This window comes from Homalodisca vitripennis, chromosome X, assembly GCF_021130785.1.
Source record: "Homalodisca vitripennis isolate AUS2020 chromosome X, UT_GWSS_2.1, whole genome shotgun sequence".
In the NCBI taxonomy this organism is placed as follows: Eukaryota; Metazoa; Arthropoda; class Insecta; order Hemiptera; family Cicadellidae; genus Homalodisca; species Homalodisca vitripennis.
The window spans coordinates 17,913,095-17,931,784 of NC_060215.1; the positions used below are offsets into that span (position 1 = coordinate 17,913,095).

An 18,690-nucleotide genomic window follows, 5' to 3' on the forward strand; every position below is an offset into this window, starting at 1 on the left:
AGTAATTGAAGATGATGTAGTAAGAGTCTTCATTTCTAGGGTTATTTTACTGTAATTTACCTTGTAAAATTTGAATGTTGGGGCTGGATTTCCTTCCACTTGGACAGTGATGTATCCAGTTTGATCTGAAAAATGTTGTATATAATAAAACGCAAATTCTGTACAAACTACACATATTTTATCAGCAATTATGGGACAGTTATCTTACAATATATTTATTAACAGAGAAATAACCTTCCAAATTTGTATAGTCAGAAAAAGCCTATTCACAATAAAACACCATTTTAATTTAAAAAATAAGCCGTAATGGTGATTAATTCATAATTTGACCAGCGTGAATTTAAATTTAGATGTGACAATTCTAACACACATCATAGTGCAAAATAAAAAATACATAATATTATATCTGTGCTTAGGTTCCTAAACAGGTCTAAATCTACGGTTTTTACTTTTCATTCCTAATATATGTTTTGTTTCTAACTTGAAAATAGTGCTTAATGTAAACATCTGCGGATGAAAAATTTAAGGCACAATATATAATAGGTCACTACTAATATTCTAACACCTTGTGATAGGTACTTAGAGAAAATAGATTTAACAGACCTTCAACAGCAGAGTAGCTCTCCTGGACGTCGACAATGGCCGGGGGACCTGGATCGCCGATGTCTCGCAGTGGAGTACAAGGCTTGTCGATGAGACCCTCCAGTTCTTGCACACTTGGTCGCCGCATATCAGTGCTGGGACGTCTCCGCTACAAGCACATGTCTTGTTATAACTCCAGCAACACCATTGTCACACACGTAACATGCCAACAAATCATTCCTTTTACGTTTATCTACGTAACACACAAATCTAAATTCTATAAATTTTCAATTAAACTTTACAAATTTTGATGATAGATAGAAGTAGATTTTGACTTAACACTTTCCATGGTTGGGAGAGAAGTATTCTCTTATAACACTGGGTCAATATAATTTATAAGGATCTTTTTGAGCCGTAAGCGTATAAATAAACAAAGATTGTAACAAATTCAAATGCTGAATTGGAAAGCATTTTCACTAAAAACTTCTAAGTATTTTTAATACTAACTATTCAAGTGAAAATTATTTTCACATCTACAATTCTGTATAAAAGTACAAAAATACTGTAATACTGAAGAATGTAACAGTTTTAATTAACTGAAAACCAATAATATTATAAATGGAATGTAGAAAAGAATTTTAATTTATATTTATGGCTTACCTGAAAACATGTTCCTTCTTATAAAGGACAAAGTGAAGTTAAAAAACCAAATACTCAAACTGCAGATGTAATATTCTTTTATACTTGAACTAAACTTCTCAGTTTGATACAATATCAATTATTCATATTAGTAATAAGTGATAGTAATTGTTATAATTAAACAAAGAAAATTACTGAATAGAATTAAACAAATTATTTTTAACTTGAGAACTCATTAAATCAAATAAAACCATTAAAATAATTAATCTGTATAAATAAGACTATCATCAACAAACACAAAACTACATGCAAACATATTTTTATTACAATATGGCTGTTCTAAAACTAAATTAAACACCGGTAAAATATTCTCGTGCAAAGCTTAAATAGTCAAGGGATAAGGGTAACAGTAAAACACAAAGGGAACAAAGCCAACACAAAAGGTAAACCACAAACTAAAACATAAGACAACATTAGACAACAGACATTGAGATAACAACACATTGACAAAGATAAAAAAACGAAATGAGAATAAGAAAGTGCTAAAGAAAATTTAAGGACCAAACAGAGATAGAAAGCTAAAAGATTGAGTAAAAGAAAACTGAAATAAAAATAATACAAGGATTAAATAGATTTTCCCATTCTCAAACGAACCTAAGCAGTATAGCTAACACCACTATAAAATAAATCTATCAGCTATAGCTATCGCAGGTGGTTATACACTTAAGAGTAAAGCAAAATAAATGTTTCTGGTTTTAATAAAGCACAGTTTAAAGAACTATACAGTAAAAAAATATCTGTTGGTAACTTTGTCATGTACAGGAATCAAGAACAGAAATTTTATTTTCGAATGGGAGAACATAAAAGTATTTTTGAATTACCTTTTAGCTTCAATTTGAGCGATAATATAATTTTATTTTGATATTCTTAGCTATAAGAATACATTTGTACAATATGGTTAGGAAGTAATGCTCAGATGTATTATGGAAGGAATCTGACAGTTTATTATTATAATTCACATATTCCAGGCATCCTAAAAGTCCCTTCCCTTTTGAACAGAAATATGTCAACAAACACCCATGGGGGTCCGTTATTAGATTAAAAATTTAAATGTAAACTTCCACATTTAAAAAAATGTTTTATCACCATGTAATATATCAGCTAAATGGCAATAAAAATTTTAATTTTAATTTGGAGTTTCAAGAGAAAACACAAAGGGATATTATAAAATACATGAATAATAATTTTAAAAAGATGAAAATACATTTTCTAATTTTTAAGATGAAGAATTTTGTAATACACACAAAGTTCTAAGCCCCTACTAAGGAAATAACACAATGGTATGGCTCAGCCAAATAAATATAAGACATATCACTGCTAACAATGCAAATTTATTGCCCTTTTGCCACATCCAATTAAGAATTATAGACATTGAAAGTAGTAACTTTGGACAATTTTATCATCAGTGCCAAATAATTATGGCTAAAGGTAAAAGACATGAGTTTTTACACTACGTATTACATGAATTATGATTTAAGGAAAGTACATGTTTTCAATGAAATAAAATGAAAGAAAATTAGATATTTTAAAATGAAAAATACCTAGGAAATTTCAATTTTTTATGTTTTTTTTATTTTCAAATTTATACTGTAAAATATTTATATTATTTATTAGCTTCAACCACTGTTCTAAGGGGCCTGATTTCAAGGTTTTCTAATTACTACTTTAAATTCCAAAAATTTTTTAATGAAATGAAAGAAATGTTTAAATATTTTTCTTATTTTGAGGGAAAGTATCTTAAAGGGCTATGACTAAAAATTATAAAATGTTAAACAACGGTAAACAAATTAAACCTTAAGTGAATAGTATAAAGGAAACCAGAAACACACCATAACCAATAAGTGCTGTTGCCTGCTGTTTTGATAAAAGTGTTTAAATTAATACGCTATAATAAATTAATTTCTAGTGTATGCACTGAGGCATAACCTTGCTGCCTTCCACATTATTTTCAGTTTAAGGTAAAGTAAACCTTTTTTAATCATGATCCCAAGGCAGTAATAAGGAAAGCTTTGAAGGAAATAATTTAAACTCATTACGTTACAGTCCAAAGCACATTATTATCGGCAACAAATTTTTTTTTAAGAAGAAAAAAGGGAAAGCAGTTCAATTTTTAATTTTTTTTTTACAAAATCAAAAACACACATCACTTACCAAACAAAAACTTTACTTGTTTCCTATTTCAACTATATTATTTCCAGACAGAAGGACGTAAACCTTCCATTATCATTCTGATGATACCAAAACATGATGTACTTTGAACATATTGGGCTGTTTTCCTGCACATCTAAGATTTTCTGTTACTTCGCTCCTTGGATTTATAAAACAAGTTCAGATAGAAAATTGTGATTGTGTAACAGTGTGTAAGTACAATAAACCACAATTCATACAAATAAATTATAATTTACTTTTTAGTTGATTCTTGTCTTTTCCATACAATAGTAGTATAGGTTCCAATTGGTTGGGATTTTTAAAATTTTTCGGCTCCGAAACAAATATTAAAATATTGACCAAAGGGTTAAATTTCAAACTATTCCCACACCACTAACTCAAATCATACAATTAAAAATCAAATTACTGGATTTTCCTCTGTTGTACATATCATTGTTTTTCATTTCTTTAAATTAATAGGTAGTAACAGTTACATTTAATATTTCAGCATTTAAAAGTAAATACAACATCGATTACACACTGTAAACCGAGTAACATTTATGTTAACTGGACAATATTTAGTAACGTACACATATCACTTCTAAACACAGAAACTAGATAACATCTAATGCATTTGTTACATACAGGAGCTAGAGTTTAATTCCCTATGTTACTGCAACATCATGTACAATTATGTACATTACACCGAAATTACGTTCATTTCTACAGCTATACACTAGCTCTAAACACTGAACAGGTATTATTTACAGATTACCTACACTTAGCTGACTTCAACACCTTCTAGAACATAGATAAGTCAGTTTCTATGCTTCCTATCTAACCTGCTTTATTTTTTCCGTGACCGTTTCCCCTGGCCGGGCTTTCCCCTGTTCGTTGTTAGAGGAAAAAACAATAGATAAATAATAAATTGCATTAACAAAGGCAGAAATATTATTAGGAAAGAAACATGATTTGTGAAATTTATCAGAAAATTAAACAAAAAGCATTGAAATCAAGCAATAAGTCTTCTTTCTTCTTTGGCATTCTGATTTTAAAGGACGGGTTAGGAGATAAAATGGACGTTCAATTTAAAAACATTAAAATACATTAAAAACATTAAAAAGGGAATAAAAACACAAAATTGGAAAGATGTAAAAATTAAAAAGTACAAAGTAGGATTCAAAATACTTTGTGAAGAATTAGTGAGGGAATGCCAAAGAACAGGTCAGCTTTGTGTCAGAACAACACAAATCTCACCTTAGGGTCAAACACTTCACCGGGCCGCAATTTTCCAACCTGTGGAAAGCAAAGTAACAGAGATAAAGCGAGGGTGTGCACTTGACAGGGATACCTGAACACTGGACATCACTGGGCTAGACTAGACATGTACTAGAATCAGCATTAAGAGACGTGCGTATTATTGTCAACTCTCTAGTCAATGTTTATAATAGAAATTAATATTACTGAGTCAGATGTTATTGTGACGGATCCAATGTGAGACATTATGTAGTAAAAACTGAAGTAATGGTAATGTAGTAAAGTAATGGTGGCAGAAGGAGAAGTGAACCGGCACACAGTCTCACCTTCTTTTCCTCCACAACCTCTCCAGGCCGCAGCTTCCTATTTTCCTATAAATATACAAGAGGCAGGATAATGAGAAAGCTTTGAAGTGGTGAAGCACGCCGGAGAACCTGCAAGCAAACTGGAGCAGTAGGTCATGCGTAAGTCCTGCCATGCGCAGCCACTCGGTCGTTGGGTGACTTGACTTGCAACCACCTCTACTCTATATCATAACCATAACCATAACCATAGCCATAACCATTGGCACTGCCACTGCCACTGCCATCGCACTCGCACATCTCTACTCGTCACTTCACTTCACTTCTACAACCCTCCAATTATCTACAACATCACTATGCTATTATATCTGACCACACTAGTTTCAGAAATTTTAAAATTTATATACAAGAGATTCAAAGTACAGAATGTGCAAGAGAAGTTATCAAAAAAAGTCAAAATATAACTGTGTATATTGTTTCCAGTTGAAAAAATTTAAATATGTTCTGAAAAGTTACAACAAAAATAGATTCCACAAAAAATCACTTAAAATATCATAATGTTTTAAAAATAAAAAAGCACACACTATCGTAAAATACCTTAGTGTAATAAAACACAAAAATTATTCTCTTTAATATGTAACATGTATTATTTCAATGGTTTGTAACAAAAGTTTCAAAAAGTTGTCATAAAAATAGAGATACTTAATTGCACAAAATTAGAGTACGTGAAAACGATGTAAATCATATACAAATATAAGATGATTAAAAACAAAAGTTGGAACTCACAATGAGTAAAAACAATTTTTTGAATAAAAATCAATTGTTTTGTGTGAAACAATTCAGTGTTGGATTTCGTGCATGTATTTGATCAAAGCTACCTCTACGTAAGCAAAGTAGCTAAGTAGCTTTAACGTAATAAGCCTGCTTCCATACAATACCTCGTCACTAATGATAAGACTGGGTCGTCTGCCTTTAGTGTCCTCTGGAGGAGGGATCAAGGACCCTCTGCGACTTGACTGTCCTGATCCTGGAGCGAGTGAACCCTTCCTGTCAGCTGCTGGTGATTTCTCCCTTATCACATCGATCTTAGGTACATCAGGTGCTTTGATCTCTGGCACCTTCGACTGGAAACAATCACCATTTTTAGAAAATCAACTAACAAGCAATTTCTGGAATTGAAAGAAATATTGGTGTTCTTATTGTGACACTCCTAAAGAATAACAAAGAAGAAACTATCGTACTAAGCTGATTTAAAGGAGATATAAAATAAAACTCAGTCACGTTTGAGGAGAAAAGGTAGGAATCATTTATGGACGTAAAGAGTAAGAATTGATTATTATAACAATAATAAAATGTTGTATAGTTTTCATTAGCAAAAATTATTACAATATCTATACAAAAAGGGGTATAAAAAATATAACATTGGATGAAGTTAGTTATTATGTAATTGATTATTTTGTTATCTGTAGTTGTATTTTAAACAGATGGCAAGGTATTACTTGTGTACTATGTATTGTTAAAATTGTTTATGTACAAGTTAAACTAATGTTTCAACCCCTTCAAGAAGACCACTGTAATGACAACAACATATTATAATATCTATTCAAACAACGTGTTGATAAACACCAATACACTTAACGAATAAAAAAATACATTCTAACCACATATTTAAGTACCCATCTGAAAACAAGAACTGATTTAATTTGTTTTGTAGAGTTTACAACTAAAGGCTTATAAAATTTAATTAAGTTCAAAACAAATTTAAGAACTAATGTACTAAAAGTACTGATAAACTAAGCATAAACAATTAAACTAATGACAACCTAAAAAACTGTACCAGAAACTGAAATTTCTATATTAACAATTTCATTCCAGACAAATAAAACTCATAAACTTAAAAAAGGAGAAAAAATAACAAAATATAATATGAAAATAAAAGTGCAAATAAATATTGGATTCCCTTGTTTAAAATATTTAACTTTAAAAAAAAAGGTAATAATTACTGTTTTAATATAATAATACAATAATGTGTATAAAATAAATCTAACCACTTGGAAAATATCTTAAAAATTGCTACTTGTTGGTCTTTAACCATTGCTTCTTCTCATTAGGGTTTTATACTTTATGTAATTTCTTTATATTTATGTTATTATAAATAACTAGAATTGACTTATTACATATATATATTGTTTAAATCTGCTAAGTGTATTCAAAATTTAATCTTTAACTTTACTTTGCAGCTAATTTATTGATTTACAAGTAAATATGTAAGTCAATATAAATTCATTAAATATAATAATTCCAATGTGGACAAGATTTATTATATACAATTGATCTAATAATCATACTTGATGTACCCAACACACGAATACACAGAAATGTACATGTGTATTTGTTACAGTTTATGACAAATTACACTAGGAAATATAAAAGTACTCACTATACTTTGACCAAAAATTAAACATTTTTTTAGAGTTGTGTGAATAGAATACAGGGTGAAAATAAATTGCTCTTGAAGAATCCCTTCTTAATGTTTATAGTCATTAAAATAAATTCAAAAGCTTTGTAGGACATTCATTAGGATGTTATTTTTTAAGTTTCGGGAAGTCTTCCGTTAAGAGTTACAAACAACTTAAACTTCTGAATACTTTTTAAAGCTTTTATAAAAATAATGTATAGTCTACAAAAATGGAAATGACTGACATTTTCAAAAAAGACAAGATAAAATTGTAAGCAGATTTGGATTCTAATTCCAATGCCCATTCATTTTGTAAATCACATAAAATAGGGGGTAATTTATGAACAATAAAAATAAAGTTTTAAATGAATACGATATAACAGTTCATAAATGGTGTTAAATTTTTTGTCAGTTTTCTTTTATTGTGTGGATCGCTAAATTAAATTTGCTATGCAAACAGTTTAAATAACTTCCCTCCCTATCTATTATGGAAAAGGACACACATTTTCTGAAGTACCCAAAAGTAAATTTTATTTAGCATATTATATATTACCACAAAATATTTATTTTTATTATTCAAAACTCAAGAGTAAGGCGGAGGAGTGTGTCTTTATTTTTACCCTGTATATTCATACAGTGATATTTAGCTTGATTTCATTTTATACAATTATATTTATAATCAAGTACTGGAATTATGCCAATAGGGCTGTACTTTATTTCTGTTTGTTAAAACAATGAAAATGCCTTTATTTAAACGTATTTACTACTTGGACAATGCCTGGACATATAAAGGATCTTTAGCCTACTGAACATCTCTTTTACTTTTGACAGTAAAAGCCTTAAAACATTCAATGGGCTCTTTAAACATACTAATAATATATTAAAGTATTATATAGTTTTAAGAAAATATTTACTACAGAAATGTATTTAAGTCACCAAATCAAAACTGAGTACTTCCTACTGCAAATGAATCTAATAAATTTACTTAGTATATTCTAGTGATTATATTGATTTTTATTTCAAGATAAGCCAAAGCAACAGTTATTTATAGCAGAGTTTGTAAAGAATCAGATCTAGTAAAAAGCTGGACGATGACAATAGCTCACACGTATAATAATCTAAGAAATCATAATAAGCACTTCAAAGAAATATTAATGTTCTTATAAATCAAATAGTTTTGAAAGTAATATTAGTAAATTATAAATAGGATAATTAACTTCAACCCAATACTAAAATAATGATCAATCAGTTTTTACGTTTTGACCGGTGCAGACACGTTATTGCATCAGACTTAGGAGTTCTACTTATATATCATTCAGTATAGACAACAAGTGAAAGTTTTAATTGATGTTTTCTGTACAAATATTCATCTAGTCAAACATATAAAATCTTTATCAGTAAAAATGTAAATTCAATACGTATAAACTTGATGATAAAAGAATTTCCAACGAACTGGAAATGATGTGCTTTTTCTAGAGGTTGAAAGAATTTTGGGAACTAGAAAAAGCACCTCATTAATAGCATTACGTTGTAATTTACCTTTCGTTGTGTAAATAAGAATGTAGATTATATTACATTAATTTTAATGGTGTTCCAGTTGATTGAAATGAACTTAAATTTGTTGATTGACTACTGATTGGATTGGTTGAACATAGACCATTCTGATGAATAACGACAACTTTTTAAAATATTAACAAAAGCGTACATTAATAACGTTTAGTCATGATAAGAGTAAAACATTTTACATGGAGGAATCCCTTTCCTAGTACAAGCACTTTTCAAGACAGAGAAGATAAACTTTGTTAGAAGTATCTCAATAAGCAAGAATTTTGTAAACTTAACAAATCTGTGAGTTTCAAGTACAAAAAAAATTTCACAATCAGTATGTAATCTCGTAAAATTAAGCTTATATTATATGTAATTACTAAACTATTTACAATGAGTAACTGAAATATAGAATCTGCTTCAAATGTTAGATTAAATTACCACTCAGAAGCTTCAATCTATAAATATACAGCAACCCTGCTCAATGTCTACTTCAGATCGTAGGCTTCAAAAGGCGGTGGAATCAAGCCTAAAATTAAAATGAGAAGCTTCTAATGCTGGAAGAAGATCTACGACGGACAACTACGCTAAACGCCAGTTCCTGCTCACCTTTCCTATAGATTGTAACTCATCTACTGTGTCTTCTTCTTCTTCTTCATCGGAGCTACTCGGGATAAATGCCATTGGGTCATAGCGCTTGATCTATCAGACTCATCTAAAATTAGTACTTTTACATTTTCAAAGTCAACATACATTCTGGTTCACCTCTTGAAAAATTTAAATCCTGTTGTTGATTTTCAGGTAATAGTTATTGAAAATTGATACTTCGTAACAACACAGATTGACTTTCAATACAAGTACAAAAATAATTTTCTATTTTGTCTAAACATTTTCATGAAGGAAATAGTCTTGTTTCAAATAATTAATTTTAGTTGTTAATATATGTTAACTGACAATTAGGAGTTGATTGTTAGGGATTTTGGAAACAATTTTATGTGGAATTAATTTGTACATTCTAAACTTCTCACATCTAACTCCACAATATATACACTTTACAAGTGATAAAAAAATAACTAAGTATTATTACAAAACACAAACAAAAACTCTGTTGAGCTATTATGTACAAAACTAATCTCTACATATTTTCATATATACTGGATTAACTCCATTAAAACTATGTTAACAGTAAAAGAAATTCAATGATAAAAGAAAGAGGGCAAAAGCCTTTTACATTGTATTGTGAGAGATAACTATTATAACTACAAATACGGCACAATAAGAAGATAAGGAGAAGAAAAGACATAAAATTATGGAAAACAATACTACCTAAGGTTTATTGTACTTCAAATACAGATGAATTGTTAGTTTTATCTACTTTTTAAGTGGTCTTCACATAAAAGCCAATGTTTTTGTTCAGTGGGTTTTTAAAAAAAGATAGTGTTTACTGAGAACCCAATTACTAAGTAAAATGTAACAAAAAAAGTTACTTAATTCTGTTAGCTATTGTGATTAAGTGACTAAACCATCCTCGAACAGATTCTAAGTTCAAGGTATGGCTTTTACAGATCAAAATTGTTCGTAAGAGTATTTAATGATAAACATTACAAATTTTAATCAAATACTTTAACCAAATCTTTTAACACTCAAAATCATGGATGCACCATAACTAATGCGCCAAATCATGCGTTTTTAACTTTAAAAATAAGTTAAATGCTTATTTTGAACGGTAAATTCAGCTATCAAAACTTTCAGAATGTCAAATTTTTTATTATTTATTAATATAATATTTATCCTATCTATATATATCTCTATGGAATGGTGAAATACCTATTGGGTACAAAATACTCAGTAAAAAAACTTAAGGTAGTCTGCAAAAGTAAAAATAAACGTTGACTTTTAGTAAAAGAACAAACTATAAAATATGTCTATGTTTAGTTCAAAATTAATGCTGAATTATCACTACAACTATACAACTTAGTGGCTAGGCTGATAGATCTAATTTAGACTAACAAATGGTAAAAATACAAAAGAATACATTTGTGCCCCTACTGTAATTAAAAAGCTGTAATTCATATAAAACTAAACAATACAGATTGTTGAAATGAACTGTTAAAAGTATTTCTTTGAAGCATTAGAGGAAGTGTAGTTTGAGTATGAGTAGCTACAAGATTGTATATACCCATATTAGGTGAGAGTAGGTTAGATTTAAGTTGTGTGAGTGTTTGTACCTTTGGTGTGGGGGGTGCTGGTTTGGCTGGTTCAGGAGCTGGTGTAACCGGTTCAGGTTCGCGTTTTGGTGGTTCACTGGCCAAACCATTTTTCATCTAAAATGAGTTTGTGCTTAGTGTAATTGAATACCAAGTTTAAAACCAACTACTGTACAATACGAAAGGAAAAGAATTGACTTTTTAATAAGGACTTATTATGTAAGTTCTATCAAAATTTATAGGCATTTGTTAATTTCACTGCCCGAAAGGTATGATTTAGCATCAGTTCTAACCAAAACTGTTTGTCACTTACCACAGGGATCGTCTTATACACACATTGCTTAAGTTGTAAAATACATATTAAAGTACGAATGAAGGCTTTCCGTACGATTTAGTGTTATTTACTACAAGTTGACATTGAACATACATTGACGTATTCTCAAAGATTTGTGTGTATTTACCAATTACATAACATACAATACTTTTCGGATTTGAATATATCGGCACACACATGGGTGGACATTTAAATAAAACCCATTTTTATAACTGAAAAGGTAAAAAAACTACTATTACTTTTTTTGAAAATAGATTTGATTTGTATATGACGTTTATATATTTAAAATATGGGAGAAAATAAAAACAAGTACTTAACTAGCAATTTATATATTACAGCTATTTACCTCCTGAATTTCAGGTGTCTTTTCCTTTGTCTTTTCTTTAGTAACTTTCAAACTAGTATCCTATAAACAAGAAACACACAACATTGAAACTATAGGCACTACAACGCAACACAAATTTCTCTGAAAATGAACTATAAAGTTATATACATTCTATCCTAAAACACATAAATGTAAAACACATGTGAAATCGTTTACTCTTTCTATAGTACTACTACTAGTAGTAGTAGTAGTAGTAGTAGTAGATAGTTAATGTGGTAGTAGATAGTTAATGTTTACAACAAGGATTGGAGGGAAATTTCCAGGAAAAACAAAACAATTTAAATAAATAAAAGGAATGATTGTTGTAAAGGGAAAATAAAATAATATAAATAACGAATGGTTATTATGAAACAAAACTATTTGTTTAAAAAAAATGAATAACATTTTATGTGCATAATGAATCAGTACTTTTTTACTTTACAATTGAAAAATCTAAACACAAAAAACACTACCAAGTGTGTATATAATAAACACCCCAGCTACTTACCAAACCTAAAATATAAGAAATTTATAAACTTAATAGCAATATAATAGGAATACTTAATTATTAACATCAAGTAATGAACTTTGTCAAAGTTTCAGAAATAGAAACTTCTTGAAATCATTTTCACAACGAGATAAAAAACAATATTGTTATACTAGTAATTAAGGTAGATCCTTTTGTGGATACCTAATTGAACATAACACAACAAAAACACAATCACAACAAGATTAAACCTAGAGAAAATACTCATTGTGAACAATAATATCAAGAAGAATACTTTATTGCATTCTGAGTACGTCTGAGTTATCGGTATGAACAGATAATCTAATTTATTATTTATCCCTTCTGAGTCTTTTGGTCAGAGCAAAAGAAATATAATGCTCTGCATGATCTGTTAAAGTGTTTTGTTTATATATGCGCATGGATTCTGGCCGTAATCATGTTTGGAACATACTTAATGTTTCAACGTATAATATAAAACTTTGCACGTTAAAATAAACTTTTTAAACTAATACTGACTCTTATATGAGGATAAATGAGGGGGGGGGGTTGATCCAAGATGAGCCAGTGATCTTAGATGTAATACTAAATCAAGCTAAATAAAATGTTAAAGATGTTGTTAAATACAAAGCTGTGGCAAAAATGATGTTGGGGTCACACCAGCCACTGAACGTATATATTTGAATCTACTATTTTGGAGTCAGCTGATATCATTAGTTATTTTGCATACATTAAAACTCAAATTCAATCAATGAATATAGGAGAGTGAAAGTTAAAAAGTATGTGTCACAAAATTGTTCTTATTATGATAAACCCTTAAGGTAACTCCACTTGTAGTATATCTTAGATTTTTGGCAAACCATATCTATAAACATTACTTGGCCAATTCGGTATTTATAACTCGACCACTTTAAATAGCAAATTGTATTTTAAGATATATATCATTTGACCTACCATATTTAGCACATTCATGGGCCTACCGAGTTGGATAGTAACTATTTGTACAAAATATAGCTCTTTAGATACTATGTTGATATGCAAAGTTTTATATTTAGCTGAAATGTTAGCAAATTATATTAAGTATGCTTAATTTGTATCCTTTATTTTTTATATCACAATGCATTATGCACTTTCAGTAATTTTTACGTTACAGATATGCAACATACGTAATAAAATAATTTGAAAAAATCATTGTTGATGATAGATAAGACAAACCAGGATTCCATTAAATAATAAATTAAGGTTATTATAATATTATTTAGAGCTATCTGTTGAGATGGTAGCTAACCCTTGTGGGCTTGCAGCCCATAAATTATATTAAAATACCAATTTTCATTCAAATAATGATGCATTCATGCAACAATATTTTAAAGTAAACATTTCGTCACAAAATGTTAAAATGTTTGATATGTCACAGATTGTAAAAAAATGCATTAAAGAATGGACAAAAAACTGGGGGAAAAAATTATTAATTGGACGACAAAACACATTTACAGGAATAAACAAAATCAGATTGTCCTAAAAAGGCTTGCATGATAAAAATAAAACCACAACAGACCATACGGAATTTAGGAAATGTATAAAATTGTAATGTTAAAAATAATGTTGGCAAACAAATACGTAATCACTTTAATACCACAGTCTTGTTATGTGTGTTAGAATTTGTTTAAATGTAAAACATATTGAAGAAACAAATTGTACATAGAATGTGTTAAAAATTATATTGGTATCAAAACAAATCAACATATTGTGATTATGATATGAAGGTCATTTATAGATGAGAGACGAGCAGAACTCTTCACAGGTATTTTGTTAAAAATAAGAACATGAGTTGCACATGTACCTCTCATAGTACACTGTGTGGTTCCAAAAGGAAACTTGGACAGATGTTAACACAGTAGGGACTATTATTTTTGTGGCACATGTAACAAACAATAAGCCACTGACAATGGGAAAATGAAGTATTTCACGTGAGCACAAAAATCATAGGGAAGACAGAAAAATTGTTAACGAGGGAACATTTTCAAAAAACAAAACACACCTTCTTCGACATTTCTTGTTTGATTGATGCCTTCCTCTCAATGTTCGTTGCTTCAAACTTCTACAAGAAAAATTGTAATGAATTTTAAGTGATAAAATATTAACATAAAATAACATTAATTAAAATTTCAAAATTGAGATTTTAGAATGATCAAACTATCTAAGTGTTGGAATGTCCTCTTTAAACAGTTTTATTCTATAAAATTACAAATAACTGTAGAAAGGTTAGCAAGAGAATATTCATTGATAAACTAGATAAATGTTACTAAGTATCAAACACAATTCTAAGATAATAGTGGTGGAACATGAACTTTAGTGGTTGCAGTGGTAATAATATTGTGATGTGCGTACTCTCATAATAGTATTATAACTATGGGAAAGAGATAATACAATTTCTGTTCACGAATTAAAAAAAAATATACAAACCATCTTAATTACTAACTGTAGATTGTATTTAACAGAAATCTGTTCATACAATACACTTAACCTTATATCTTGATGTATCCTTACCAAAACTGATTACTTTCTGCTAGAATAAAACATGACAAGAATATAACAAAAAATGAAACAATATCATATAATACTAAACACCAACAAAATGAGTTCAAACAAGACAAATTGAAAGCCAATTAAAACATACATCAATGCATATTTTCTGTGAATACAGCAGCGTTTGTATGAGTTTTTGAAATAATTGAAAACTAAACTAAATGAACACATATAAAATAAAGAACAGAAGTACAAGAGACATGTTATACAGGACAGAAATAAGAAAGAGCTTAATTTAAGTGCTTAAGTTACTCAGAATGAAACCCAATAACACAAGATTAATTTAAATGCACAATGAGAAAATATCATGAGATTTAAATGCACAAGTTTGATTGTTTTTCTTGAGACATACAATCAATTTACACAGTACTAGCTTTAAATAATTAATTAATGCTTCCTGGAACTATAAAAATGTTGAGATTTTTCCTGAAAAAAGTAATGGTACCATTTAAAGGTTACCACTGATTTCGTTCAGATTTGCTAAAAAAATACCATTATAAGGATAAAAGGATTATAGAAACCATCATATTAACTGATAACAAAATTTTGTAATTAATCAATAGGATAACAGTTTTTTGACATTTCTCATTCTTAATGATACAAAAACAGGACACTACATTTCGAGGATTGGAATCTATGCACTTATTCAGGTGTTGAAAAACATTAACGCATGAGGTTAAGCATGCATGGAAAATCAATCAATATGTGGTGACGACCTCACCTAGTCTTGGCTAACAATAAAAAAAGATTAGTCAAACTAATAGTTTCAACCCTGATGGTTCATCTCTATACATGGATTAGTTTTTAATTTTCATGTTTAACCTTACTCTTAAAAATGTTTTAACATCTAAAGAAGAGGATGGATTACAATCCTAGAAATTTAGTGTTCTATTTTTGTAACATTAACAAAGGCAAATGTCCGAAAACATGTTATCCTTTCAAATTCAATAATAAACCTTAAACAAAGGAACAAAAGTAAATATTTGTAATCCTGCCGTCTTGATTAATGTATCCATATAAATGTAACAGTCATACACTGTATTAAGTAATTCTTGTTCTATTTAATGAACTTGCAAGTCATTAGTTGAAAAATAAAAATAGTTACCCATAAAATGACTGCTTTAATAAAATTCTAAACAGAGCTACAAAACTTCAATATAGGTGTTTCCAAATATCTATTTCAAGGTAAAATCCAAAGTTGCGACATTTAAAGTGTTAAAATTTTAATATTGGCAGCTACCAAAATTTGAGATCTAGTGTGTCATGGAGTCAAAAAAAAATTGTAAATCATTTTATCACAGTCCAATCTTTACCAAGTTATAATTTACTTGCTTTTTTCTAATAGTTACATTATAATCAACTAGTAAAATCAAAAGTTATGATCACCAATCCTCAAACAATTATCAGACACTGAATGGTTATCAATTAAAAACTTCTACCTAGAAATGGCTTAAATTAGTAGAAGTCACTTCACTAATTGCAAATCGAGTTCTTGTGTTCCATTTGTCCACATTAATGTCCATTTGTCACATTTCACAAGGAACTTGAAATTTAATAGGTTTGTTGGAAAAGTAACAGTAGAAGAAGAAAACAAAATAAAAACAGATAAAATAAAGAGATAAGAAACAGGCTTGAGACAGAAAGAGGTAAAGAAGATATTTACAAAAAGAAATTATTTAAATTCAACTAAAAGTCCTTATATTCAAAGGAAAATACTGAATAAATAAAACAAACGGAGAGAAAGAAATAGGAAGATTAATAACCGTTGTTAGCATAAACGAGCTTGAAAATACAATTTCAAACAATTAGCTTAAAAAAGTAGCTTTGTATACAATAAATAGATTTTTGTACAATTTTTCAATTGTAAACTTTTATATACTTTCCCTTATTTCAATAACATATTTAAGTTTCTATAACATAAAATTGAAACTTAATGGTAATAAATGAATAAAGTATAAATGTCCAAGAGGAACATGGCTATTACAGAAATATTGCACATAAATAAATAATTTCACGATAAAAAGATAAATAATATAAAATGAAGAAGAAGAAGTAAAGAAAAAGACAAGGAAAGACAGCTAAAAAAAGAGAGAAAAATAACCCATAGTCAGAAGTAGAAGGATAGATATTTTTGTGGTGAGGAAAGAAAGTTGTCGAACAATATATATACAAATGATCACGTAGAGGCAATGATGAAATATCATGGTCATGTAGAGACAGACGTGGAAGGTTTGTGTGTAGAGCTTCTCGCACCAAGTGAAGCAGTGGAATTCCTATTTCAAGCCATTAACTCACAATCGAAACCGCCCAATTCTCACCTTTACAGTTACTTCTTGCTTTTTCTCTTCTTTGACCTTTTCAACTTGGACTTTTTTAGTTGGTTTCAGCTGTACCTTAAAGAAAGCCTCTCCTCCTACTTTTGGCTTCTTCTCTAGAACCTCAACTTTTTTGATTTTTTGACCAGATTTGTCAACTTCTACTTTTTCCGATAGCTTTTCGACAACAGTTTCCTCTTTTTTGGCTGCTACGGACAGTTTTTTCTCAGTTGATACAGATGTTTTCTTCTGTTCAAGTTTTTTCTGCAGTACAGCATATACATGATATTGGAGAACAGTACATAGCATTTGGTGAAAATGTTAACAAAAGAGCATATAACCAATAGTGAAGTGAAACATGTAAATTGTAAGCTTTACTGACACTACTTTTTGATTTGGTTACATCAAATGAAAAATATAATGAAAATATACCTTTGCACATTGTCTTTTAACAATAACACCATTTAAGAAGTACCTTTTACTTATTCAATTACTTTGTTGCAAAATTAATCTTAATCACAATATAATATAATCTGAACAAGAATTACAAAATTATTATTGTTGTTCTAACTCTTTTCTATGGTAAAATTCGTATGTGCCTCAAATAATACCCAAGCACAATAGCCACTAACAAGAAATAACAAACAAAACAACTATTTTGGTACATTCCAAATCCATTTTGTAAGCATAAAAGGTGGATTCAAGGTCAGATTAATAGACTAAAATATGTCAACATTTCATAGCAAGACAATTGTAAAATCAAGTTATGAATTTTATTCTTCTTAAAGTTATACTTTGTTTTTGAAAATGTAAAGTAATGTTTTATTTGTGTTGAGTATTTAAATAACTGGTAATGCTTACAATGTTTTAGTAAACACCCAATATGACCATGAATATAAGAGTTTCTAGAATCTATAACCAAATAATAATCGCCCAAACAATACTGAATACACTAATAATATAGTTCAGTACTGCTTTGACTCATAAATTTAATTTTCAGTTGTCTTTTGCTTTTTACTATTTTTCTAACTGGAACAATCTAGGAGATTAATTTCAATTGCAAATTTTTAGAGTAAATCAGTAAATCGTGGCTTTACTCGCACAATATTTGAATTTTGAAAGGAAACCAGCAGAAAACCTTACCTCTGCCTCTTCAGCTTCTTCTGCTGTAATAGATTGTACTGAGGCTCTCCTCTCTTCTTCCTTAACCTCCTGAAAAATATATTCAGTTATAAGAAAACATGAACCGCATTTCAAATGAAAAAAATAATGATACTCCTTTTATTATGACCTGATATTTTCTTAGCACCTAAAATAACTTACTACAAGAGTATTTTAATATTTACTGAATCAAGCAAAGATTGTCTTTAAAAAGAATTTAATGC

At 29.1% G+C, this 18,690-nt stretch overlaps 1 protein-coding gene across 1 annotated transcript in view; it reads right to left on the reverse strand.

Annotated features, from left to right (window-relative positions):
* LOC124368748 (twitchin-like) overlaps positions 1–18,690 on the reverse strand; it is a 260,447-nt gene that overhangs the window by 145,809 nt on the left and 95,948 nt on the right. Inside the window, 11 exon segments of the mRNA XM_046826091.1 lie at positions 61–125; positions 604–751; positions 4,687–4,725; positions 5,013–5,057; positions 5,927–6,112; positions 9,601–9,693; positions 11,220–11,315; positions 11,879–11,938; positions 14,443–14,502; positions 17,309–17,569; positions 18,449–18,517. Of these exon segments, the coding sequence (XP_046682047.1) occupies positions 61–125; positions 604–751; positions 4,687–4,725; positions 5,013–5,057; positions 5,927–6,112; positions 9,601–9,693; positions 11,220–11,315; positions 11,879–11,938; positions 14,443–14,502; positions 17,309–17,569; positions 18,449–18,517 (1,122 nt within the window).